The sequence below is a fragment of the Dasypus novemcinctus genome, chromosome 7, assembly GCF_030445035.2.
Source record: "Dasypus novemcinctus isolate mDasNov1 chromosome 7, mDasNov1.1.hap2, whole genome shotgun sequence".
Taxonomy (NCBI): domain Eukaryota; kingdom Metazoa; phylum Chordata; class Mammalia; order Cingulata; family Dasypodidae; genus Dasypus; species Dasypus novemcinctus.
The window spans coordinates 24,637,872-24,663,087 of NC_080679.1; the positions used below are offsets into that span (position 1 = coordinate 24,637,872).

The following is a 25,216-nucleotide window of genomic DNA, read 5'->3' on the forward strand; positions in this document are numbered from 1 at the left end:
TACATACTATGCATTCACTGTTACTTTCTTCAGTGTTCCTAGGCCAGAAATCAGCTTTGATACAGGTATAGGTCTTCTACCACTTATTTGGTTCCCCCAGTAAAGATAAAACAGTGAGAAGCAATAATTAGCTTGTACATGGGTGAGGACTTCTTAAAGATGGTTAAGGCTGCAGGAAACATGGTAGAAAGCAATCATAGTCTTACATTTCTATTGACTGGGAACACAAAGCAGTTTCCTCCTGCATATACTTTATTCACACATGCTAAATCTCACTAAACATAGCACACTATCAGGGAAAATGGCTAAAGGGAAGTTAGGTTTGTTTGGGTAATCCTTATTTTGTACCAAGGAAAATGAACAGCTAGCAGCAAGATTTGGGACAGGGGGTTGGGGGCGAGGAGGGGGCCAAACACAGAGAGAGGCAGTTCACAGTGAGGCAGGCAGGTAGCAGCAGTTCCAGCCAATTAACTTTATTTTTTCCAGTCAACACCTGCAGATGTTACCATCTACTTCCTGACCCCAGTAGGGGGTCCTACCACACTTGGACCACCCATAGCCCAGAAGAGCACGTCTCCCCATTCCCCCCTAGGACAGTAAGGAGGCACCTCATTAAGACGTAGCTCACGCTCACCAACCCAGTGTTGGTCTATGTGCTGTGGACTCCCTGCCCTCCTCCTGTATCATTAGAAGCCAGGATAAATTAGAGGGAAAGTACAAGGGAGGCTCCACTGGCTAGTGATCTAGGTGCCTAACTACTGCCTGACCCACCACCTTGGGTTTAGTCTTTACCTCCCAAAAGCTTAGTCAGTTCCTGCTGCAAAGGAGAAGCCTGGAAAAAGTGGGGGTTGAACTGTTAAGGAGAGAACACAGTAGGGGCATTAAGCTGAGAGGAACAGGAGAGAAAAAATGATAAAGTGCCTGAAATAAACAACCAAGTGGGACATGAAGGCAGAGCAGCACAGGTCCCTGAGGAGGAAAAAAGGGGTAGATTACTAGGGCTTGGGGCATAGTGGAATGAGAATAAAGATGAGGCAGGGAAGCAAGTGCAGGCTACAGGAAGGACTTCCCTAGCCCTGTTCACATCCACTAACCCAAATGTAACATTATTTACAGACTTAAAACCAATCCTGGGCACAGGAACTGTACCAGGCCTGGGACAGCAGACAGGCAGGCAGGGAGAGGAGTCAACTGGCTGCCACCCCACAGCCAGCTTTCCCGCTCATTGCCCCTCCCAGGTAGGAGGGAAAGGAGGAAAACAAGGATACCGCTAGCCAGGAAACCCTACTGTGCCTGCAGTTCCCTCTCCCACGGCTCATGGTGCAGCCATGGCCTGAGCCTCTTGGTCAGACTGTGCCACAGACAGAATGTCGGGCCCCAAGAGTGGAGTGGGTGGAGCATCAGGGGGCTTTGGGAGTGTCTCTGGCTCCAAGCCCAGCTCTGCATTCAGCTGCTCCAGCTCCCCCCGATCCAGCAACTCAAAGTCCTCAGTGGTGAGTGCCTCTTCTTCCTCAGGGGCAGGTAGGGGCTGAGGTGAGTCCTGGGGAGGAGGGGGGAGGACTGCAGGGGAAGGGACTGGGTCACTTTCAGCAGGGCAAAGTGGGGGTGACAGGGTGCTGGGAAGAGTGGTGAGGTCACCACCCACTGCCTCCGGGCTCAGCGTCTCCACTAGTCCCCCAGGGGAGCACTTCACTCCATCTGTGGGGGACCCTGCCCCATTGAAGTGCGTGTTCACAAAGTGCAGGGGGGACGAGAGCCGAAGCAAGGTATCCTTGGCTACCACGTCTTCCTCCTCCTCTGAGTCCACGGCCTGCTCTGAGAGGACCCGATGGGGGCCCAGCAGGTCTTCAGGTGGGGCCAGCTCTGCCTCCTCTCCCTCTCCCACTTCCCGGCTCAGGGCTTCCTCTGGCTCACTTGGCAGGCTCTGCTGATCCAAATCTGGGCAGAGAACAAAACAGTCAGGCATGGGCATGCCATTCTGACTGGCCATAACAAGTCAATCAATTTAAAGATAAGAATTCAGGACATGGACTGCTGGGCCAGGCCTTAGGTGTTAAGGTCTTTCAAGAGCCTGGAGTACAATTAGCAAATCAGTAGCCAGAGAGAACACTCAAGAGAGCACAAGCAGTGTCCAAGCCAAGGAACAGGAAGATCAGGAGGGACAAAAGGCTCCCATACCCTCAGAGACATCTGTCAGTTGTGGAGTAGTGGCCCGGGACACAGAGAAGCCTCCGCTCTCCAATATAGAGGCTTCCTCGTCTGACAGCTCAGAGTCTGTAATGGCCAAGGCCAGTGCTGTTTTCTTTACATCCACCTGTAAGAAAACCAGAATGATCACAAGAGGTGAAGGGGAAAGAGAACCTACTTTCCACAATTCCCCCTTCCCGTCCCACCCCCCTGCAAGATGGCAGCTCTGAAGCAGAGAGATCCTCAGAACCATCCTCCCCCAGCCTTCTACCCGTTCTCCCGCCTCCCGGACCTCACCACTGGGGAGAAGCCAGCCAGTTCTGCCTCGCTTTCACTCTCTGTTTCCGCCAGTGGCTCATCCCCTCCTGGGGGTACGTTCTTCCCCTGCCGCTCTAGAGAAGGCAAGAGCAGTAGAGCAGTGACCAGGCAGGGACACTGGGATGAGGGTAAACCAACATGGCCAAGTGACTGGAGAATATCTAAAATCCTGGGCATGGCACAGGCCATAGGCCAATACCCTCCCCCTCGCCGACCCTCTTGGGTTAAGGGAGGCCCTTACTCCTCTTGTCGTGTTTGTGATGCAGGGCATCAGCTTCTGCCTTCATGCTGTAGTCCAGCTGCATGAGCAGGGGCTCAAGGCGTGTGTACATCCTCTGGATCAGCTCATGATAAACCACCAGGGGCCACAGCAGGATACTCAGCACTATGGGTTAGAGAGGCCACTCAGTGCTCCCTACGCCAGTTCCCAAAGGTCATTCAACTGGTCCCTAAACAGGAAGGGCAGAAGGAAGACAAAGCCCCTTCCCGAAGCTGTGCCAACCTCTTCCCTCCACATCCACTGCCCTCCTCCCCAGGTGACTCTTCCAATTAGTAATACTACAGCATCCCTAGAGGTCTCTGTAAACAGGTAACTGAGCTGAGAAAGCAGTCATCCCTCAGGGTCAGTCCAGGGAAAGAAAACATGAAGGGGATTTTGGGAAGGGCAGGGATTGGGCTCTACTCACAGACAATGTAGGAAATCATAATCCCTGGAACATAGTGTCCCAGCACAGCCAGCATGGCACAGCCAGAGCAGACTCGAGCACAGAACTACAGAGAAGAGCACAGGATCTGAGCTAAGCAGTGGGCTGAGATGTGGGCCCACACTCATCTGCATAAGGAATGACTGTTACTGCTCAGCTGGTAGAAAGATAGCTATGCCTTCTAGGAATCTGGTGATCCCAGTCTAGTCAAGAATATGTCCAGGACCACCAATTTAGAAAGTCTGCAACGGACACTGTCCAACAACTATAATTTGGACTGGTCTGCCCTGGCAGGACACAATATAAGACCACCAGAAGCTTATTCTGAAGTGAGCCCTCCCTCCTGTACCAGGCTATTACATGTGAATATAGCCCCAAGGAGGCAGCCAGACCTCTTCTTTCAGGATCTCCAACTAAGGAGTTCACATCATTTCTCCCCATCCTCCCACCTCTATCTCCTCAGAGAGTGTAAAGAACTGTAGGAGGCATGGAAAGGTTACCTGAGCTGGATTCTGCCTCTTATACTGCAGCAGCTCCTGCAGGTGAATCTGGAAGGTGAGCCAGCTCTCAGCCAGGTATCTGCATAACTCGGGCACACTCAGCAGGTGCGGCTGGGCGCCTGACCCTGCACCCTCACTGGGGAGACATGAATGACCCCTGGAGGCCTCAGATTCTACCCTCCTAGGCACCGAGATCCCTCTTAGAATGCCCATGAGGTCTTTAGTCTAAGGAAGTTGGCAACCCCACCTCCCAAAGGGAGGCTGTGCTAGTTATGGGAAGCAAAGCCCAGAGCACCGAGCCCTCTGCCCCCCAAAACACCCACACACGAACCTATAGCCAAGCAAACTCCGTGGCTTATTACCAGTCTAATCACTATGCTGGGGTGTGTGCCTGCAGAAGCTGCAAGATTGCCCAGCACTGTCATAACGTCAGCACCAGCAAGCAAGACAGGATTTGGGCATTTGTCTTCAAGAAGCGGCCTGCACTCACCTGTCAGAGTGTGGCTCCTCTGGGGATGATACTAAAGAGAGAAAAAGGGAAGAAATTATTGAGTGGTAGGAACCCTAGCAGACAGTTCCTAAGGCAAAACAGTTACTTCTCCTCTGCAATCCCAGAGCACTTTCTTCAGATGCCAATGGCAAGAAAAAATACAGTTATCATAATTTGTATGCCAGTCTCCCTTTTCAGACTTTACCTTTTCCAAAGGCAGAAACCACAACTTATTCATATTTATATCTTAGACAACTCATACACTGCCTGGCACTGTATTTATTTTCTAAGCAACTCATGGACCGCACCAAAATGTCTATTAAGTAAATACATGGATAACAAGAAAAACAACAAGATTAATATTTATATAATTTCTACCATGTGTGATATACTATCCTAAGGACATAGCATTTATTAATCAGCTTCATTCCTATAAAGTAATTTCTATCGTTCCTGTTACATAGATGAGAAAACTGAGGCAAAAAAAGATTGAGGAACTTATACAAACCACTACACCAACAGTAAGACTGGCTTTGGGAAAGGGGCAATTCCTCATTTCCTAGAGGTGTGTGTGGAGAAGGAGATGCCTAGGAAGCAGGGGACCTATTGTATATTTCCTTCAACATTCAACCCACTTAGCAGGATCAGGGAAGTACACGATGAATGTATGAAGTCACACTCACCTGAGACCTCGGAGAGAAAGCGAGGCTGCCAGAGATCCAGCAGAAGATAAGCCAAAAGTGAGATGCTGAGTAGGAAGAACGGCCGGAGGGATGATGAAGACAGCAACCTTTGGGAGAGACAGGAACCTAAGTGGGTGAATGGGTGAGAGGCTCCTCCACCTACCGCAAAAGGCATAAAGTACTCCGATGGGAGACTGGGAACCTCCAGATTGGGGAATGGGGGACCCCTGATGGGCTTTCAACCTTTAAGAACTGGGGGTGGGTCATTCCTTCCAGGCCGAGTGGCAAGCCCCAAGTAGGGGATTGGTATTCGGGGCCCCTCCCGCCCCCGCTCTCCCGCGCACTCCGGCCCCGCCCCCCTCCTGCGCGGCCGTTACCAGAAGAGGCCGTTGAGCGCGGCGGCCGTGACCAGGCTGTGCAGAGGCTTTTCCCACACCAACAGCCGCTGCGCCGCCGCCAGCACCGCCTCCCAGCCGCGGAGCCGCAACCACAGCGTTGTGGCCAAGCGTCCCACCGCCTCGGCCGTGGCCGCCTCCTCCTCCGCTTCGCCGGTGGCCTCACCCAGGCCGAGGCTAAGCCCCAGGCCGAGGCCGAGGCTCAGGCCCAGCCCCGGGCCCCCACCCGCGCCGGTGCTACCACCGCCACCGCCGCTCGCCATGGCCCCGTCGCAGCCGCAGCCCGAGCCCGCGAGGAGCCAGGGCTGCGCGGCCGCCGCCGGGGGCACGTCGGGCGGAAGGGGGCGCACGCCGCGGGGACCGCCGCCGAAGTCGCGGCGGGGCGTCACGTGACGGCGAAACGTCGAGGCCGTCACGTGATGCGGCCCAACCGCCAGGAAGGGGCGGTCCGCGCCTGCGCTGGCGGCGACTCTGGTCCTAACGCAGCTGCGTGTTCTGGCAGCGGATGTCGTGACCCGGTATCTGCGTCCGGGCGACGTCTGTCTTTGCCTGGCCGAGGGAGTGTATTTCCGCGTTTCCCCACCCCAGCCCTTGTTCTTACTGGGCAGAAAGGCGGCCGGGAAGTCTGGTGCTGGCCCCTTGTCCCCGGTCCTCCGACGCCCGGGATCCCTCCTAGGATCTCCTTGTGCTCAGGAAGAGCAGGGCGGCGGTCGCAGTACTGAACCCTCGACGCGCTCCTCCTTCCAGTTCCTTCCCCTCAGCGAGTAAACAAACACCAGCGCGTGACTCGGCAGACTCAAAAACAGCTTCACCTACTCAAGACATGTTCTTTGTTCTTTGTCTGTCAACCCATTTCCCGCCTCCAGAAATTGGAGTTCTCCCACTGGGGGAGTTTAAAAATAAAGCCACGTTAGGTGCTGTTTACTTCGGGGTGTGGGGGCTGGGGGCGCATGTTAATGCGATTTATTGATGTTTACCACGTACCAGGCGCATTGTATTTCCTTGAGATCATTTAAAACCTGCAATAACCCTACCAAATAGATATGTAAGTAAGCTTATTGAAATTTTAAACCTACTAAAGGTTTGACAGCAAAAAGCAATTTCTCCCACCCTGCTCACAGTTCAGGCTCTATGTTTGTTTTGTATCCTTCAGATGCTTTTTATGTACGTTGCTGTGTGTGTAGATCTTTCCCTAAAACACAGCACAGAGGGGGAGCAACTCGCTGTTCTGCGCCCTGATTTATACACGTCCATATGAAATGGCCAGCCTCGTCTATCCTCAGTGCCGCACGGTCCCCTAAGAACTGTCCCCGTTTCTCAGCCGAGAGCACGCTATGGCTCAGCTGTGACAGGTCCGGGGTCAAAGTTAGACCAGGAGTCCGACTCGGGCTCTTTACCCGCGTGCGGCAGGAAGTGCTGGGCGCCGAGTGCCCCGCGACGCCCGGCGGCTTGTAAACGCGGGGCGCGCGCGCCACACGGCCCAGCGGAGGGCGCCTCGCACCACTGCCCCACTTCCCTCGGCGAGGGAGCGCCGCGCCCGGCTCCCGGGGCGGAACAGGAAGAGGGCCCGCCTTCTCCGGGCCCGCCTGCCACCGCCGGCGCGAGGGGAGGGGGTGGCACGGGCGAGGGCGGCGGCCGGCACCCGGAGGCAGGTGGACGCGCGGGAAGGGGCGGCTCCGCGGCCCTCTTACGACTCGCCCCCTTCCCTCCCCGCCTCGCAGGGCGGCGGCCGACAGCGCGATGGACCTGGCGGGGCTCCTCTTGGACGAGGAAGGCACCTTCTCCCTCACCGGCTTCCAGGACTTCACGGTGAGCGCGGCCCGGCCTCTGCGCCGGGAGTCGCGACCCCAGGCGCTCTCCCCGCTGGGCCCTGCAGGGATGCGGTGTCCCGGAGCTGGGCGGCAGCTTCTCCGGCAGTACCTACTCGAGGTCCCGGCTGCCTGGGCCCTGAGGGAGAGCCGCGGGGTACGGACGGGCGGCCACTTTCGTCTCAGGACCTCTTCTCGGTGGGGAAGCTTTCTCCCACCGGGGATCAGGCAGCCATCGGGAAACAACCCGGAGATCGCGGGCTTGAGTGGAGCGCAGGCCCTGCTGGCAGGGAGGCGGGTTTCCCACCCCGCACCCCACTTCTAGCCCGGAGCCGGGATCTCCCTTGTAGCCCTCCGAGCTCTTCACCTTCCACCACCCTCTTATCCTGTTTCAGTTCCTCCCAGGACACCAGAAGCTGAGTGAGCGGATCCGAAGGAGACTCTACTATGGTTGGGACTGGGAGGCTGACTGTAGCCTGGAGGAGCTCTCCAGCCCCGTGGCAGGTTAGGAGTGTGGTGTGAGTGCTTGTGACTAGCCTGGGCATGGGGTTACTAGCGGTCACCTGAATGATCCTAGGCACCTCCTGAGTTGCACTGTTTCTCCGTACTTAGCTCATTGTTACTTGGTTCAAGAACCCCGCTTTTGTTCCATTTTAAACAATTAAATGAAGCAGATTAAAAAAAAACAACCCCAAAACAAAAACAAAAACAATGTTGGGTCACAAATCTGTATCACACTTGATTTGTAGACATGAAGCTTTCACTTTTTTCAAGATCATCTATCATATATTTCCCAAGTAAATGAGGTGTGTTTATTTCTCAAATGAACAAGAGTGGAAAACAAATACAGATAATTTCAGGTGACAGGGAAATAAGCCTTCCTAAACTGTAAGAAGCTAAGCCCTTGGCACGGGCTTTTTGTCTCAGTGTGGGAGAATTGGGTTTCTATTTTTTTTTTTAAGATTTATTTTTTTATTTCTCCTCCCTTCCCCTCCCCCTCAGTGTCTGCTCTCTGTGTCCATTCGCTGTGTTCTTCTGTGACCGCTTCTCTCCTTATCAGCGGCACCAGGAATCTGTGTTTCTTTTTGTCACGTCATCTTGTTGTGTCAGCCCTCCGTGTGTGCGGCGCCATTCTTGGGCAGGCTACACTTTGTTTCGCTCTGGGCGGCTCTCCCACGGGGTGCGCTTCCTGCACGTGGGGCTCCCCTATGCGGGAGACACCCCTGGGTGGCACAGCATTCCCTGCGAGCATCAGGGCTGTGCATGGGCCAGCTCCACACGGGTCAAGGAGGCCTGGGGTTTGAACCGTGGACCTCCCACGTGGTAGGCGGACACCCTATCCATTGGGCCAAGTTTGCTTCCGGGGTTTCTATTTTGTTACCTATCCCTGAGATAATATAGAACTGCTGAGAGTAGTGGGGGTAGAAGGAGGACAGTTGTTTGCTCAGGATGTGTTCTTTTACCCTCTTGCAGACATCGCTGTGGAACTGCTCCAGAAGGCAGCTCCCAGCCCTATTCGCCGGCTCCAGAAGAAATACGTTGCTCATGTGTCCCGGTGAGCCTGGAATTGAGGGGAACAGGATGAGAATGTTTGGGCCCTAGAGAGAAGGGCATGTTTACCTTGAAAGACAAGGATGAGCATCCTAAGAGTTACGAGAGTGGAGAGACCCTTGAGCTCAATTACTGATCCTTTCTGCCCCCCAGGGAGGCATGCATCTCCCCATGTGCCATGATGTTAGCCCTGGTGTACATTGAGCGGCTCCGACACCGAAACCCAGACTACCTCCAGCATGTTTCATCTTCTGACTTGTTCCTGATCTCCATGGTAAGATGCCGCTCCCTTCATCTCCCTGGTGAACAAGGAACTGGGTGTCAGCTCTACTGACAGTACCCCTGGCTCCTCTGCAGATGGTGGCCAGTAAGTACCTCTATGATGAAGGGGAAGAGGAGGAGGTCTTCAATGATGAATGGGGAGCAGCTGGGGGTATGGCCGTGCCTACTCTCAATGCCCTGGAGAGGGGCTTCCTGAGTGCCATGGTGAGCAGCTGTTCTCCCTTGCTGTCTTCCCGTACCCTCTTTATGTCCCTTTCATCCTTTGTCTTTTCTCTTTAAGTCTTCTGTTGTTTTTTCAGTTCTTTGACTGCCTGTACCCATCATGTCTTCCTTGTGTCTTTCCTTGTTAGCGTTCCTGGAGCAGTAAGACCAGGAGTGGACTGTTTCCTCCCCTTCCTCTTTTTCTCCAGGGCCTCAGTACTTGTATGCACTGAGTTGGAGCTTATCTTATTGGGTTCTGGCTATTTGCTTCCTGACTTTCTCTGCCCCTAGGCTCTGAGCTGCCTATGGGCACAGACCATACTGAGGCTTAACAGGGTGCAAGGTGAAATCAAGGACGAGGTGATTAAATGAGTTAATATGTAAAAGCACTTGGAACAGTGTCTGGCCTGTAGCAAGTGCCAAAGAAGCATTAGCCATAGCGATGGTTGTAGCTGCTGCTTCTCTGTTATTAGAAGACTGTGGCTCATAGCTAGGTCTCATTTGGTGCCCTTGCCTTGTCCTCCCCACAGGATTGGCGTCTCTACACTGACCCTCGGGAGATCTTCGAGGTGCTGAGCTGGCTGGAGAGTTGGTAGGTTCCAGGGGTTGGGAAGAGGGCCTTGAGAGATTTGAAGGGTAAGGCCTGAGTTATGGGAGCTAGAGTTGAGTATATATGTATCTGGAGAGAGCAAGGAAGAGAATTACCAAAGGTGGTGGTTCCCAAACTTGTCTGTCTACCTCATAATCACTTTTGGGAGGGTAGGGGTAAGAGGAGCTTATTTAAAATACATATTCCTGGGCCTCACCCTAAGTTTCTGGTTCAGATTAGCCCAGGAATCTGTACAATTAATAAGCACTCCGGTATTTTCTGATGGGTCCTGAGGTGCTACTAAGGTTCCAGGGGGTCTGAGGGCACCATCAGGCTGGGTGCAGGTGAGTTGCAGCCTCTCTTTGTCTTTTTTCTCCTTCCACCAGTGTGGCTGAGCAGCAGGGGCAGCGGCGGGGCTGGTATACCTACACAGACCTGTGTGTGCTGCTGGAGCAGCCAGCCTGGCAGATGGCCCTGGGTTCTCTCTGCCAGAGCCTGGCAAAGGTGAGGAGGGTCAGGAGGGAAAGGGGTTGAGAGGCCAAGCGCATAGGCTGGGTTGATGTAAAGCAAATGCTGAAAGGCTCGGTAGGTGGAGTTAGGGAGTAGATGGGTAAGGTAGGGTGTAAATGGTCACAGAGGGTTCTAACTTGAACACATGTTTCTAGAGACGAGGAGTACGAGTATTAAAGAGTGTCAGAAGCAGGTTTGGAGCAAAGATATTTGGACATTGACCTTTTTTATCCTCTCTTCTGCAGCTGTCCTGCCTATTAGCCATGGCATATGTGAGCAGCGTGGCCCTTGCTGTGGCGTCAGTGGCTGTAGTACACCAGTCCTTGGGGCTGTCCTGCAGGCCCCCACCCGGGCCCCCAGACCTGGGATTGACCTCCAGGTGCCTCTTGGAGCCCTGCATACCTTCTCCCCTGCCACAGTGCCTGCCGTCTCCTGCTAACGTTTCCAGCGGCCTGGCAGTAGACACAGGACTGCGCTCACTCTGGGGGAGTCTTCTGGCCTCATTGACTCCCCCGCCATTGCCTCCTCCTGACCCACCTGCCCCTCCCACTCTTCTCCATAACTGCCTCCTTTGCCAGAAGCTCCAGAGAGACTCCCCAACCTGCCGTGCCTGCCACCACTCCAACTATACCCTCCCCAGTGGGCCTCCCAGGCCTTGGTACCATGCCCATGGCCTGGCTCCACCCTGGTCCTGGAGCCCAATGCCCTCTCTGCTCCCCCAGCCCCAGAAATGTTCCCTTTTCAGCATCATGGAGCTGGCCCGCCTCAAGTCTTTGATTTTCCCAGGCTAGGTAGGGTTCTGAGAAAGGACTTAGGAGTCCCTAGAACCAGGGGAACAAAGCTTGATTTAGATTCTCTCTACCTCTCTGCTCTGGGTTCTTGGCTGGTCCCCTGCCCTGGGTGATGGAGCTGAAGGGGCTGTAGGGCAGAAAGACTGAAGGTTAGTCACTCACCCAGACCTCTGGCTGGCTGCTTGGCTGGGGCAGTGAGGCATCCAGGGAGGCTTCAGCTCAGTGGCCAGGGGTGTGTCATAGGTCAACAGAGAAGGCCCTGTCTCTCCACCTCCCCTGGGTTCTTCTAGACTTTTGTTTTTGAGTTTCTTAGGATGAGAGGCTAAAGGGGAGATGACAGAAGTGGGATGAGGAAGGGAGGGAAACTTGACCCTGGTCTGTGTGATGTCTCTGAGGCTGGAAAGCCAGGGACTGATAGGGCCAAGGTGGGACCTGCTGAGGGAAGGCTGGGGAAGGTGGGAAACCCTCCCCACACCCTTCCCCTGGATGTAGTCTGTTGGAGCCAGGGACTGCTGGGACCTTCCACCTTGATCTTTTGTCTTCCATCCTCCTTTCAGTGCCCTGCTCCTAGGCCTTCCTCTCTTCTGGTTCCTCTCTAGTGTGTTCTCTTCCCAGGCCTCCTCTCGGCCACTGCTTTGTATCTGGGGTTTTCAGGCTTTTGTAGAATTGAGGTTTCAATAAAGAGTTTCACTTGCATGGCCTGGACTCTTCCTTCTACGGCAGCCCTTGATCTTTCCTCTCAGCATCTGCCTTCTAAGCCTCCCAACTTCCTGGAAATTGTTTTTTCTGAGCTCCACTTCAAAACTTACCTATTATTTGGTAATGGTGGGCTCCAATTTCAAACATCCCCTTGTATCCACTCCCAGCACCCTGGGACACCTCGCACTGCTGGACTTGGGGCGTCGTGGGACTCAAGTAGTAACTACCTTGCTTGTGGTTTGGCCCTGTCCATCACGTTTTGGTTGTGTACCATCCTTGTGGACCCTGAAGCATACTTTATGAAGAGGGGCCAAGCCGTGTATCCTGCAGAGCCTAGGGAGCTCCTTGAGGGCAAGTCCCAAGGCATACTCTCTACCGTGAATTCCTCACTGGTCTGATGAAGATGAGATGGTAGTAGGTGATATTAAAAGAACTCCAACGCTGGGTTATCACCTGAAGAAGGAAAACAGTTGTACTGAGCAACTGAGAATATTTGGGACTACCTAAATGGTTCACTCAGAGATGGTACTGCCCCCGGTAGGGCATTTTGGAAATTTATGGGGCATATTTTAGTTGTCATGAGGATTTGAGGGACGCTATGGGCATTTAGTCTGCTCAGGACCTCCTTCGCTATGAATAATTTCCAGGACAACTTTTGAATGACCTGCTGGACATCGCGTCTATGAAACACCTGTTTATGTTTATCTGAGTCTAGGAAACACGAACTGGTTTGCACACATTCTGAAAGACTCAGTTGTCTAGGAATGTACCTCTGTGCAAAATAGAAGAAAGCTGCTGTATTTTGTTCAACACTTTGCCAGGAGTTGTTTACCATTTTGGAAAATCAGGTCACCAATAGTAACAATGCTTGTGGTGTTTGGGTCTCCAATAAAATCCTAGTAACAGTTGCATTTGTAGCTATTGCATTCACAGTGATTTTACATGTGGGTGTGGGATTGGACTATTTCATTGTTTTCTGGTTTAGTTTTGCCCAAGATTTTCAATATTGAAATACATGCTATGATAAATTGCTATTCCTTTACATTGCATATATATGTGTGTGTGTGTGCATGTGTATGCACACACAGAAAAGTTAGGGCATTATTCGGAGTAGTGATCATTGTTGTCATTATTTATGATGTAGAGCATATTATCCCTGAGCTTAATTTTGAGGTATCCAGGGGGCTTTCTCCTGATATGGTTGCGAACTGGGGATCTGTGATGATTCTAAATGTCTGAAAAATCTCCCCTGGCTATTTTAATAGGTTGCCTCCCTACCCCTCCTATCCTACTTTTCTGGAGTGTGATCCGGGAGTAGGGGATTCTGGATGGAGATTTTGGGGGGAGGGGTCCAGAATTTGGCTCCCCGGTTAATGGGTGATGGAGTTTACACAAGAGCTGGGCAAAGGTGAAAGGGCTGTGTCCTGTCCCAAATCCCTCATCCCTTCGCTCCGCTTCGTTGGCACCCCCACCCCTTCCACACCTCCAGCAGCTAAACTCCACCCAAACTCGGACCTCTTTCTCTACTTAACTCCAGGGTAGCCACTGCAAGACAAAAGCCAGGGCAGCATGAGCCGATCACCTCCCCATCCCATCCAACTCCAACCCATGGGCTCCCAGGATACCCTGGCTCTCCCACAGCCACCACCTGCTTCCCAGAGTCCTTCATCTCTCTCTTGGACCCCTTCGTGTGGACCTCCCACCTGGGGTCTCAGCTGTCTTCTGGCCCTGCAGGTAGGAGGCAGAGGTGCAGGAGTTGCTGCTGGCTGAAGAAGGTGGTTTTTCTGAAGGAGGGTTAGGTGTACCATGAGAGACCCTCTGGAAACAGGTGTTTCCTGGGAGAGGCAGGTGTCTGAGGACCACCCTTCTGCATTCCTCCTACAGCACATCCTGGTCCTGGCTTGTCTGCTCTGTGCCTCCCACCTGCTCCTCCTTCACAGTCTTCCCCCAGGAGGACTCTCTTACCCGCCCGCCCAGCTCCTGGCCTCTAGCTTCTTTTCGTGTGGTGTGTCTACTGCCCTGCAAACTTGGATGGGCAGCAGGTGAGGGGACCTCCCTGGGGGTGGGGGGGCGCGGGCAAGGTCCAGGGAGTAGGAGAGGTTTTGGGGGAAATCCTGTTGGCTGCCACATGTTTCCACACCTGTCAGGGCTGCTGTTCCTACAGGCTGCCTCTAGTACAGGCCCCCTCCTTAGAGTACCTTATCCCTGCTGTGGTGCTGATCAGCCAGAAGCTACCTATGGCCATCTGGACACCTGGAAACTGTGAGCACTGAGCACGGGCATGGCAGGAGGGTGGGCTTGGGTGCTAAACTGAACAGACAGGTGTAGGTGGGTGCAAGATTGAGACTAGGCACTACAGGAGTCTTGGAGCTGGGCCAGGAACCAGCTAGGACTGTAGAGCACTGGGCTCCATTCCACTTCCTTTTTTCTCTCCATGCCCCAAATCTTTTCCAGCCTCCCTCATGCTGCACTTGTGTGGGGGACCTGGCTGCCATGACCCGGAGCTTGGGAATACCTCTCTCAGAGAGGTGAGTAGGAGGGGGAAGGGTAGTGGTAGGGATTGGGGGGGCTCTTGTTTCTGTTTTTGGGGAGGGACCTATCCCTGGAATTAGGAGGTCCAAACAGGCCCACTTGATGAGCAGAATGTTCCTCTCCATCTTCTCTACTCCATCAGGTATCTGGGGCAGTGGTGGTATCTGGACTACTGCAGGGCATGCTGGGACTGTTGGGGACCCCTGGCTGCTTGTTCCTGCACTGTGGGCCTTTGGTGCTGGCCCCCAGCCTGGTCGTGGCAGGATTCTCTGCCCACAGGGAGGTGGCCCTGTTCTGCTCTGCTCACTGGGGACTGGCCTTGCTGTACGTAAGTCCTGAGAGCTGTGGGACGGTGACCAGTGGGGCATGTGGGGTGGGGGAGGGCAGAGCTGCTGGACCTATCAGATGCACCAGAGATCTGAGCCGGGATTTTGATTTTGAACACTTTTATTTTTGGATTTCGAATCCAAGGCTTCTCCTGGATTCATCTGGTCTCCCTGACTTTCATGCTGACTATTGGCCCCTCCTACTCCTTTCATGGAGGTTTCCTTCTCTGGGACCACCTCCACGAATATCCCCATAGGATGCCTGCTTCGTTTCGCTCCTGAGGCACCTTCTCTCTCCTAGGCTGATCCTGCTCATGGTGGTTTGTTCTCAGCACCTGGGCTCCTGCCCGTTACCTGAGAGGTGCTGGAAGCCACCTACAGCCCCTCCAGCTCGCGCTCACATCCCTGCCTTCCGGCTCATCTCGGTATGTGGGGTTCTGGGCAGGGACCATCGAGAGTCCAGGGGCTGGCTTCGGGGGCCCACTTGGCCTTCTCCCATTTGGTGACTGTCCGCCCCACCAAGGTTAGTGTGGAAGGTTCTTTGCTGTCTCAGCCTTGCCCCTCAGGTGCTGATCCCTGTGGTCTGTGTGTGGATCGTCTCTGCCCCTCTGGGTCTCAGCATTACCCCCCTGGAGCTGTGGGCCCCCGCTGAGGCTCCGTGGTTTTGGCTGCCTCACCCAGGTAGGTTTCTTCTTAGTCCTCCCTCCTATTGCTCCATAAGGATATCTGTTTCTTTGAGTTTAAGATTTAACGAGTTTCATTTCTAAGTTAAATCCTGCATTTTCTCAAAATATACAGGAAAGAGAAATTGCCAATCTGAGGGTCAATTCCAGCCTCTCACCCTAGGTGTTTTATTTGGGTTAGTGCTTGAAAAAAGCAAGCAATCAAAAGTCCGGGCCTGCTTGCTGCCTTGTTTGTCTTCTCCAGGAGGCACTGGGAACCTAACCAGGGACCTCGGTGTGGTAGGCGGGAACTCAATTGTTTAAGCCACATCCACTTCCCAGGAAAGGTATCCTTGAGAGAGTGATCATGAGCTGAGATGTGAGAGATGAGTAGGAATTAACTAGATGATGGCAGGAGAGAAAAGCATTCTAGGCAGAGAGAACCCATGTGCAAAGGTCCTGTGGCAGCAGGGAGAATAGCAAGTACAAGGGCCCGAAACAAGGCTAGTGTGTCTGGAGTGAAGGAAGTGAGGTAGAGTGTGGTAGGGCTAGAGAGAAAAGTAAAGGTCAGACCAGAGGACCTTGTAGACTATGATTAAAAAAATGGGTTCTGTGGTTGGGTCCCAAGACGTTGTCTTCAAATACAATGGGCTATCTAGGATTCTTAGGATTCTTATGGCATAGACTTGAGTCTGGTCCCAAGATAGCACTTTCTCCCTCCCCAGGTGAGTGGGACTGGCCGGTGCTGACACCCAGGGCATAGACTTGAGTCTGGTCCCAAGATAGCACTTTCTCCCTCCCCAGGTGAGTGGGACTGGCCGGTGCTGACACCCAGGGCTCTGGCTGCAGGCATCTCCATGGCTCTGGCAGCCTCCATCAGTTCCCTGGGTTGCTATGCCTTGTGTGGCCGGCTATTGAATCTACCATCCCCACCTCCACATGCCTGCAGTCGAGGACTGAGCCTGGAAGGTCTTGGCAGTGTGCTGGCTGGGCTACTGGGAAGTCCAATGGGCACTGCATCCAGCTTCCCCAACGTGGGCACCATAAGTCTTACCCAGGTATGGTCCTTGGACCTGGGAGTAGGGGTGGGGTTAGGGACTATAGGTACAGAAGGAAGGGAACATACGCTGATTGGATGCCAGCTGTGCCCAGCACTCTACCAGGTACTTCCTGGCAGTTATCTCATTTACAGAGGTGCCTGGAAATGGTAGATGGGACTGGGAATGTGAGGAAGACACTGAATCCCTACTGAACTCCTTGTATGCTTCAGGCACTGTGCCAGGGCTGGGGTTCCACCAAAGATCAAGTCAAATAAAGTCTCTGGCCTCTTGGAAACTTTACAGAGGGAGAGGGAGAAATTTTTAAAAACAAGAAAATAAGATAACTTGGAGAGAGTGATAAGTGTTGTTAAGAAAACAAAGCAGGTGAGTGAGATAGCAGCTGAGTAGAGGGAGCACCTTTAGATAAAGTGGTCAGGGATGCTTCTTGGAGGAGGTACATTTCAGGTGGGAGCCAGCTGATGAGAAGGAGCCAGCCAGGTGCAGACCTGGGAACAGTCTAGGGGGAGCTGTGTTTTCCAGTGTCTCTTCTTCACATAGGCCGGATCCCGCCGAGTGGCCCTCTTGGTGGGACTGCTCTGCATGGGGCTCGGGCTCTCCCCTAGGCTGGCCCAGCTCCTCACCACCATCCCGCTGCCTGTGCTTGGTGAGTGGACATATCAGCAGGGCTGGTATTGGGCCTGAACCCACCAGTCTGGCCGGACTGGTTCTTTATGGCCTGCACCCTTTCTTTCTGAAATTCCTCCCTGGATGGATGGAATGAGTATGTGTATCTGATGTCCTCATTTTCTCCGTCCGGCATCTTGACCTCTTGCCTGGGCTCCTGGGCTTTTTGCAGAATCGGAAATGAGCCTTCCCTCACCCCACACACCTGCCTGCCTCTGCACCATCCCCTGCTGTGCCAGCCTTCTCCCAACTGCCTTGATTTTCTCTGTATGAGATAGGTGGGGTGCTGGGGGTGACCCAAGCTGTGGTACTGTCTACTGGATTCTCCAGCTTCCACCTGGCTGACATTGACTCCGGGCGCAATGTCTTCATTGTTGGCTTCTCTGTCTTCATGGCCCTGCTGCTGCCAAGATGGCTGTGGGAAGCCCAGGTCCTACTCAGCACAGGTGGGAGGAACACTATAGCCGCATTATCATACCCTTCCTTTCACAAATGGTATAAGCAGTTCATCCATTTGTCTAACAAGTATTTATTGAGCACCATGCTAGCCAGTTAGAATATAATGATGTCTCCATGTGTTAAAGAGATGAGATGTGTGGGAAAATAACAGGAAAAGGTCAGATGAAGAGCTGTGGTGCTCAGAGGTGACAGTGATGGCTTCTGTTTGAGATGGTCCAGGTAAGTTTCACGGAGAAAGTAACCTTGAGCTGGGCTTGGATGGAAAAATTTAAACCATACTTGGTGAGAAAGTAATTCCTGTTGGAGAAACCATCACAAACAAAGACATAGAATTAGGAAGTTATCAGGGGTATCCTGGGAGCAGCAAATGGGCTGTTTGTCTAGAGCAGTGGTTCACAATGTCTAAAAACATATTTGGCTATCACAAATGGGGAGGGGGAGTGTGTTTTACTTGCATCCGGGGGTAGAGGCCCACTAAGATTGGAAAGCCCAAGCTAGAGCAGAGAAGGTAAGAAGTGGGAGATTAAATTGGGGCTTTTAATACCAACTTTTCAGAGAAAGGGGTCCTGGAACAGTCAAAGCATTTCTGGAGGGTGTGTGGATGCTCAGCAACTAGGGTGCTGAGCAGGGATCCTGTGAAAAGGGCCTGGGAAATAGAGAGTGGAAGAGCAAAGGCAGAGGGAGGGGGGAGGCCGATGGAACGACAGTTGAGAGGAATCTGTCCTTAGTCCAAGACTTAATTTTAGGCCTAGAAGGGTAAGACTCCCTGGCCTTGGCTGGGATCAGAGTTCCCCTCCTCCCTGGCTCCAATCCCCTCTAGGCTGGAGCCCCTTGGATGTGCTACTATGCTCTTTGCTGGCAGAGCCCATCTTCCTGGCTGGAGTATTGGGCTTCGTTCTTGAAAACACCATTCCTGGTAAGTTGAGGCCAAGCCCCAGCAGACTGGGGAGTGGGAAGGAAGTCATCACCTCTTGGAATAGGCAATGTTCTGATCAAATTCTCTTCTTGTAGGCACACGGCTTGAGCGAGGCCTAGGTCAAGGTCTGCAATCTCCTTTTACTGTCCAAGACGCTGGGGTGCCTCAGAAGTATAGGGAGAAGGCTGCTCAAGAGTATTGGCTTCCTGTCTCCATCCAAAGTCCGTGTCCCTGCATCCCCCAACCCCTCCGTTGCCTCTGCCCACTGCCGGAGGACCCTGGAGATGAAGGAGGGCCTTCTGAGCCAGAAGAGACAGTAGACTTGCTGCCTGGTTTGGAGGAGCCATGCCCTAGACCCAGTGGACAAGACCTGAGGTCCCAATAATTTCCAGGAGTCCTACTTTCACCTTGGTTAGTTGAGCTCCCATGCTCTGCTTTCTCTTAGGGAGAGGATGTATGTGTGTGTGTGCGTGTCAAACCTGCGCCCACCAGAGGTCCCATTTCCCAGGAGGTGTGGTGCCTCTCCTTCTGTTAATTAGGCCTAACTGTTCCAAAGCAGGGGCCATGGTTCAGTGGGCCATGAATGAATGAGATTTTGCCTGTGAACACTCAGTGCCACTTGAACCCAAGCATTCACTTAAATATTTATTGAGCACCTCCCATGGGCAAGGTCCTGGAACTATAAATATGAATAAGACAAGGGCTTTGCCTTCTCAAAGTCACTTACAGTTTAAAATTAGTTTATGACTAGTAACTGAAATGCAAAGCAGAAGGCAATCTGTAATAAAGATTAAACTAATGTGGGAACAAAGAGGAAGGACAAATAATTCTGATTGGGGAAATTGGGAAAGGGTGGCCTTGGCCAATGAGGAAGATTTTTGGCTGGGGAAAATGGGTGGGGAGAATTTTTCAGGCTCAGAGATCAGCTTGAGCCCAACCATGATTTGTACCAAGTATAAGGGTAAATTGCAGGGTTACCAGTGTCTCAGTGCTCATGGAGTGTAAGAATGGGGAGGCACGGAGGGAGAAAAGAGGGAGAGGTAAAGGCAGTGGATGAGGTCAGACAATGGGATTTATGCCTAGAAGACTCCTCCATTCTAGTGCTGGTGAGGCTCTAAGAGATTATTTAGCGAAATTCAATACCCTCATTTTACAGAAGAGGGAAGGGAAGTACCCTGAATTTATTGACCAATCCAAACCCTGGAGCCCCTCTCCAGCACGTCGTCCGGTTTCCCTTCTACTCCGCCAGCGTTAACTCCAATGAGCAATACGACCCCTCAAACTTTCTCCTAGCGGATCTCCCAGAATCTCTTCCCTGCTTTCCCGACCACCTTGACGGGTCAGCTTGGGGCGCGCCTTTAACAGTTCAGTGAGCCCAGAAGCCCCGCCCACGTCTGGCTAGTGCTCCGCGCTCGCCCCAAGCCCCGCCCCCCCCCCCCCCCCCCCCCCCGCGTATGGGGAGAGGGGGGAATCTGCCTCTACTCTAGGCCTTTCGGTTTGCGCGGCCGGGCTGGCCAGTCGTGGGGAGGGTGGGAACTCTCGCGGCCGTTCAAGGTAGGTGGGGTCGCGTCCGAGTCAGGGCCGGGGCTGGGGCCGGGCGGGAAGAGGCCGCTCGGGGCCTGTGGGTCGGGCCGGGAACTGGTGCTCTCTTCGAAAGACTAGCGCGCCCGGCCCAGGCTTCTGGCGGAGGGGGAGGGGGAGGCGGACTCCACGGGTGGGCGGGGCCGCACGGGCCGCGCGTGCGCAGTTTGCCTCCCGGCTGCAAGGCGGGTTTTGTGGCGCTAGAGTAGCGTCTGAGGCTCGGCGGGCAGTTGGGCACCTCGAAGCCTCGGGTACCGGGGCGCGCCTCAGTGCAGTAGGTGCTGTGAACTGGAAAGGCAGATGGCGAAGCCTCTTCTAGCGAGGGCGGATGGAAACGATACCAAGCCTGGCTCCTTGGGAGGGGTTGTGGTACTGGCCCCGAGGGTTCGTCCAGTCCCGGAGTGGCGGGGCGTGACCCAGCCCCATTGGCTTCGGGGCCTTGCTGCCCTCTGCAGGGTGTCGGGGGAACTGACCCCACGACAGGGCTCTCGGCCGAGGGGGGCCTTGGTGCCAAAACGCGCTCTCGGGCCACCCCACCCCCCGCTCTTGATCCTCAGCGCTCCTCACCGTCTCTCAAGAATATGAAACGGGCCAGTCCGGTTAAGGTGAATATTAAAGGCGGTCTTAAAGGAGAAAGAAAAGGTTTCGCTGTAGGGGTCACAGCCTCAGAACGGGACGCAAGTGTGGAAGCAGTTCAGTCCCCGTCTGGTGCTGAATGTGCCAGGCCTTCTTTGGGGCCAGTTGCCTCTGACCGCTTTTTTTTTTTTTTTTTCTTCAAGATTTATTTATTTATCCCCGCAACCCCGGCCACTTTTTAACATACCCTCCTACCCATCATTCAGTCTCAGTACAGTTTGAGGGTTCTGAGCTTCTGGACTTCTCGAGGGTCATGGTGACAAGACTCTTTTAAGAGTGCACACTGGGGATAAAAGGGCTTGGCGGCTCACTTGGGACGGTGACCTTTGGCAGTGTGGAACTCCTGTCCTGTGAGGACTAGCTTAATCATTCCAAGACATTCTCTGCCTGTTGGAACAGCATGTGAGAAATGTGGCTGAAATCCCATCTTCCAAACACAAGGTTTTGAGGCTGACGCAAGTAAAAATCTCAATATATATTATATATAACCTGTTTAATGACTGGACAAATGAAATTATGTCACAAGGTCATGCTTCAGAATCTAGATTCTAGGTGAAGAATGATAATGGCTTAAGCTGAGTTGGAAATGACTGGTGGAACAGAAGTGTTAATCAGTTTTAACAGGAATGTCTCTTTTTATTCTAAAATTCCCACACACGCTCCTTGGCACTTCACTCTGTATTTATAGACTGAAATAATGAAGAAAATTATATCACCTTTTTTGTTTACCCTCAGGAAAGATCATCAAACTTCCAGTCAAACAACCCAGTTACTGAACACTTACCAGGTTAAGGCTACTAGTGTAGCTGTTGAGGTAGAAAAACTGGTTTCCCGGAGTTCCAAGATGCCTAGGAGGGCATGTGCCATTGATGGCCTTGGAGGTGGGGTCACGGTGGTAAAAGGGTGGGTTGAGTGGAAGTTAATTCACTGTCTCTCTGCAGTTGCTGTGCCTTGTGTGGATGAATTTCTTGTCATTCAGGTTCTTGTTGAAGTAGGATTTGGGGCTTTTATGTTTTTATACAGCTTATTAGCTCTTTTTCCTGTGACATTGGTCCCTTTGAGAAATTGATGATAGCCAAAAGCCTCTCTCCACCAAAATGCGTAGATTCACATACATAGACTCTAGATTAAGAACAGCTGCCTTAGAGAGTATGTTTTTTTAAATCCTGAGAGCTGCTAGAGCTTTGTTTTTAGATAATTATCAAATGATTTGAATTTCCTGCCCATGACATTCATGACTTAAAATTTTTTTTTTATGATGTTTTAGAAAACAACTAATCCTTCTCTTCCAGAAGTTGTGGGAATGGATAACATTGATATATTTGTTAGGAACATGATAAAGATGCAAAGAGAATAGTTTAGATTTCCACATTAAATTATATTATTAAAAACAGAAATACTAACACCAATATGCTAAGGCTTTAGACACTACAAAATAAAGATATTCTCTGTCTTTGAGCAACTTAATATGGTGGGGGATCCCTCAAAGTTTGAAATAGAATTTTAGTGGTTAAGACATAGTAAGGTAGGTATGTTCAGTTGGTTGTGACAGGAAGAGTTTTATGCCTTCTATTTTATCAGGGAGGATTTTGACAAGATTTCCGATGATATAGAATTGTCTGAGGGGTACCCTTTCTGGGCTTCCTGTACCCTGGGGACTCCCCTGCCTGCAGATGGAAGAACTGGAGCAAGGCCTGTTGACACAGCCATGGGCATGGCTGCAGCTTGCAGAGAACTCCCTGTTGGCCAAGGCTTACATCACTGAACAGGGATATGCCTTGCTGGTTTCTGACCTTCAACAGGTGTGGCATGAACAGGTGGACGCTAATGTTGTCAGACAACGAGCCAAGGTAAATGTGAAGAGAAGCACTGGTGGTGGTGGGAGTGATGGTGGCTATCCTTTTTCTTTTTAAAGATTTATTTTATTTATTTATCCCCATGTCCTGCCCCATTGTTTGTAGTCGCTGTCTGCTCTCTGTGTCCATTTGATGTGTGCTCTCTGTGTCTGCTTGTCTTCTTTTTAGGAGGTACCTGGAACTGAACCTGGGACCTCCCATGTGGAAGAGAGGTGCTCAATTAACTGGCCCACCTCAGCTCCCTGGTTTGTTATGTCTCTCACTGTCTTTCCACTTTGTGTCTCTTTTGTTGCATCATCTTGTTGCATCAGCTTACCATGCCAGCTTGCCTTCTCCAGGAGGCACCAGGAACCGAACCTGGGACCTCCCACGTGGTAGGCAGAAGCCCAATCACTTGAGCCACATCTGCTTCCCTACCATTTCTTTCCTAGTAGGGGACATTCACATCAACCAGCTTGTCGGCCAGTAGGTTGTCAAGGAAAGTTGAATTAGTTGAGAGAGTTCCAATTAATGCCCCAAACTTCTACCTGTAATCCAGGCCCTGGGTTCTTTCTTTATGGCTTCATGCATGCACGTGTGTGTGTGTGTGTGTAGTTTCTGCACTGCTATTATCTGATTAATAATATCTGATCTATATAGATGTTCTGTAAATTGATCTTGCCCTAGGCATTATTGTGCCAGTTGATCTTTGTGACTCTTTTTGTTTTCTTCTTTCCTGTTCCAATGTTTTTTTCTTCTACTTCCTCCCATGCCAGTTGTCTTCATGTTAATGAGAGCTTTTCTGGAAAATATGGAATCAGTTCTCTTTTAGCACCCTCAGTCTTTGCAACTTTTGCTGTTTCTTTAGGAGCTGAACAAGCGCCTGACTGCTCCTCCTGCAGCTTTTCTCTGTCATTTGGATAATCTTCTTCGCCCATTATTGAAGGATATTATTCACCCCAGTGAGGCTACCTTCTCCTGTGATCGTGTGGCAGGGGCACTGATCCTGCGGATGCGAAGTGAGCTCTCTGGTTTTCCTTTCCACTGGAATTTCCACTGTGTCCCAGCTAGTCCTCCCCTGGTAAGTGTAATTAGGATGTATGAAGGGAGTGGGGCTGGGAAAGAATGCCAGCTGCTTTGAGATGAATGAAGTGGTTAGAAGCTATTTTTTTCAAAAACTCCATTTGAGTTTCTTCTCCATCAAAAAACTTTCCTTGGCTAGACAGAAGACAGAAAGGATTCTTGACTGGTATATCCTTTTCTTGGAAAGGGGCAGAGTTTGGGTCTATGCACTGTACTGGATCTTTATTCATGAAATATTCATTTGGCATTTGTGAAGCATCTATTATGGGCTCATTGTTGGGAATCTAGCTCTAAAAAGTAGAACCTGTTCCTGGAGTCATACTCCATTGAGGAGACATAGAAAATTATGGAAGTATGGTAAATTCTTTCATTGATATAGATTTAGGATTGGAGGAGGGAAGGGGTTAAGGCTCAGAGATGACCTCTTTGAGGAGATACTTTTTGTGCTGAGTTTTAAAGATGTGTGGGAACTAGCTGGGAGAAAATAAAGAGAAATCATTTTAGACAAAAGAGTGCATATTGAGAGTCATGGAGATGTATCCCAAGTGGCAAAAGTTTGTGAACTTCATGATTGCCATATGGGTAGGCAGCTGTGAGAAATGAGGCAGGCCATGGCCAGCTCTTGAAGGATTCTAATGAATTTGGATTTTCTCCCAAAGGCAACAATAGGAAGCCACTGAAAAACAGGGGGTTTAAGATGATCCACTTTATTTATTTATTTTTTAAGATTTTTAAATTATTTATTTAATCCCCCCCTCTCTCCCGGTTGTCTGTTCTCTGTGTCTATTTGCTGTGTCTTGTTTCTTTGTCTGCTTCTGCTGTCATCAGCGGCACGGGAAGTGTGGGCGGCGCCATTCCTGGGCAGGCTGCACTTTCTTTCGTGCTGGGCAGCTCTCCTTACGGGGTACACTCCTTGCGCGTGGGGCTCCCCTACCCGGGGACACCCCTGCGTGGCACGGCATTCCTTGCGCGCATCAGCACTGCTCATGGGCCAGCTCCACACAGATGATCCACTTTATGATTTAGCAGGATCACTCTATAATAGAGTGAAGTATGTACCCCGTGTTAGATATCTGAACATTATTTCATCATTGAATCCTTACAACAGTCCTGCAAGATATGTATATAACCCCCGTTTTTGGAATAAGAATCTAAGATTGAAAGTAATTTATGTGGAGCTTTTATTTTTTATTTATTTATTTATTTTAAAGATTTTTAAAATTTATTTAACCCCCCCCCCCCCCGTTTTCTGTTCTCTGTGTCTATTTTGTCTTGTTGTGTCTTGTTGTCTTGTTTCTTTGTCCACTTCTGTTGTCATCAGCAGCATGGGAAGTGTGGGCGGCGCCATTCCTGGGCAGGCTGCTCTTCGTTTCGCGCTGGGCAGCTCTCCTTACGGGCACACTCCTTGCGCTTGGGGCTCCCCTACATGGGGGACACCCCTGCATGGCAGGGCACTCCTTGCGCTCATCAGCACCGCGCATGGGCCAGCTTATGTGGAGCTTTTAAGTAAATAAACTAGAATTTGAACCCCAGATTCGTCTGATTCGAAAGCACATTTTCAGGGCCTATGAGAATAATAAAGCTGCTCACGTGTAGCTTTATGTGCTCGGAGAGATTTTATTAGAAATTAGCTAATTGGAGTGGGTGCTAAGAACTAGTTTGCGGGTCTTACTGCCTGCCACCTGCATCCTTCCAGTCTTCTATATAAAGAGATTGTTTGAATTAGTAGCTCTTGGAGGTCAGAGGCTTCCTTG

The 25,216-nt window shown here is 51.7% G+C and overlaps 4 protein-coding genes across 7 annotated transcripts in view; 3 read left to right on the forward strand and 1 right to left on the reverse strand.

Moving 5' to 3' along the window:
• Positions 1 to 234: 234 nt before the first annotated feature.
• On the reverse strand, positions 235 to 5,646 carry RETREG2 (reticulophagy regulator family member 2). The gene is made up of 9 exons (XM_004467741.4): positions 5,260 to 5,646; positions 4,883 to 4,989; positions 4,200 to 4,230; positions 3,710 to 3,845; positions 3,192 to 3,276; positions 2,747 to 2,890; positions 2,485 to 2,579; positions 2,179 to 2,314; positions 235 to 1,938 (listed from the first exon to the last, which is right to left on the reverse strand). The coding sequence occupies exons 1-9, from the start codon at positions 5,538 to 5,540 to the stop codon at positions 1,316 to 1,318; spliced, it is 1,638 nt and encodes a 545-aa protein (XP_004467798.1). The 5' UTR covers positions 5,541 to 5,646; the 3' UTR covers positions 235 to 1,315.
• Positions 5,647 to 6,870: 1,224 nt separating this feature from the next.
• On the forward strand, positions 6,871 to 11,705 carry CNPPD1 (cyclin Pas1/PHO80 domain containing 1). Its single transcript, XM_004467740.5, has 8 exons — positions 6,871 to 7,086; positions 7,481 to 7,589; positions 8,559 to 8,640; positions 8,790 to 8,910; positions 8,994 to 9,122; positions 9,650 to 9,711; positions 10,095 to 10,212; positions 10,464 to 11,705. The coding sequence occupies exons 1-8, from the start codon at positions 7,018 to 7,020 to the stop codon at positions 11,007 to 11,009; spliced, it is 1,236 nt and encodes a 411-aa protein (XP_004467797.1). The 5' UTR covers positions 6,871 to 7,017; the 3' UTR covers positions 11,010 to 11,705.
• Positions 11,706 to 12,833: 1,128 nt separating this feature from the next.
• Positions 12,834 to 19,138, forward strand: SLC23A3 (solute carrier family 23 member 3). Of its 2 annotated transcripts, none has more exons than XM_004467736.5 (12): positions 12,834 to 13,442; positions 13,593 to 13,750; positions 13,873 to 13,970; positions 14,163 to 14,236; positions 14,383 to 14,564; positions 14,868 to 14,991; positions 15,133 to 15,247; positions 16,033 to 16,286; positions 16,827 to 16,932; positions 17,283 to 17,398; positions 18,232 to 18,327; positions 18,423 to 18,589. In XM_004467736.5, the coding sequence occupies exons 1-12, from the start codon at positions 13,278 to 13,280 to the stop codon at positions 18,444 to 18,446; spliced, it is 1,512 nt and encodes a 503-aa protein (XP_004467793.1). In that variant the 5' UTR covers positions 12,834 to 13,277; the 3' UTR covers positions 18,447 to 18,589. The 2 variants fall into 2 exon arrangements, with proteins under 2 accessions (XP_004467793.1, XP_004467792.1); XM_004467735.5 differs by having other exon boundaries at positions 12,840 to 13,442; positions 17,231 to 17,398; positions 18,423 to 19,138.
• A 636-nt stretch (positions 19,139 to 19,774) lies between these two features.
• NHEJ1 (non-homologous end joining factor 1) overlaps positions 19,775 to 25,216 on the forward strand; it is a 92,825-nt gene continuing 87,383 nt past the window's right edge. For 2 of the 3 annotated variants that reach the window (XR_011649199.1, XM_004467733.5), the window contains exons 1-3: positions 19,775 to 19,881; positions 22,126 to 22,394; positions 23,248 to 23,460. Coding sequence is in view for 2 of the 3 variants with exons in the window: in XM_004467733.5 (XP_004467790.1) it covers positions 22,218 to 22,394; positions 23,248 to 23,460 (390 nt within the window). In the remaining variant the exon portion in view is untranslated. The remainder of the gene's footprint in view (positions 19,882 to 22,125; positions 22,395 to 23,247; positions 23,461 to 25,216) is intronic. The other variant, XM_012528725.4, reaches the window with a different exon arrangement.

Coding starts and splice junctions, on each gene's coding strand:
- RETREG2 (XM_004467741.4), bottom strand. CDS start 5,540: ATGGCGAGCGGCGGTGGCGGTGGTAGCACCGGCGCGGGTGGGGGCCCG. Junction 4,990..5,259: donor GCGCTCAACGGCCTCTTCTG/GTAACGGCCGCG, acceptor TCTCTCCCAAAG/GTTGCTGTCTTCATCATCCC. Junction 2,891..3,191: donor TATGATTTCCTACATTGTCT/GTGAGTAGAGCC, acceptor TCTAACCCATAG/TGCTGAGTATCCTGCTGTGG.
- CNPPD1 (XM_004467740.5), top strand. CDS start 7,018: ATGGACCTGGCGGGGCTCCTCTTGGACGAGGAAGGCACCTTCTCCCTC. Junction 7,087..7,480: donor CCGGCTTCCAGGACTTCACG/GTGAGCGCGGCC, acceptor ATCCTGTTTCAG/TTCCTCCCAGGACACCAGAA. Junction 9,712..10,094: donor CTGAGCTGGCTGGAGAGTTG/GTAGGTTCCAGG, acceptor TCCTTCCACCAG/TGTGGCTGAGCAGCAGGGGC.
- SLC23A3 (XM_004467735.5), top strand. CDS start 13,278: ATGAGCCGATCACCTCCCCATCCCATCCAACTCCAACCCATGGGCTCC. Junction 14,237..14,382: donor GGAATACCTCTCTCAGAGAG/GTGAGTAGGAGG, acceptor CTACTCCATCAG/GTATCTGGGGCAGTGGTGGT. Junction 16,287..16,826: donor GCACCATAAGTCTTACCCAG/GTATGGTCCTTG, acceptor TTCTTCACATAG/GCCGGATCCCGCCGAGTGGC.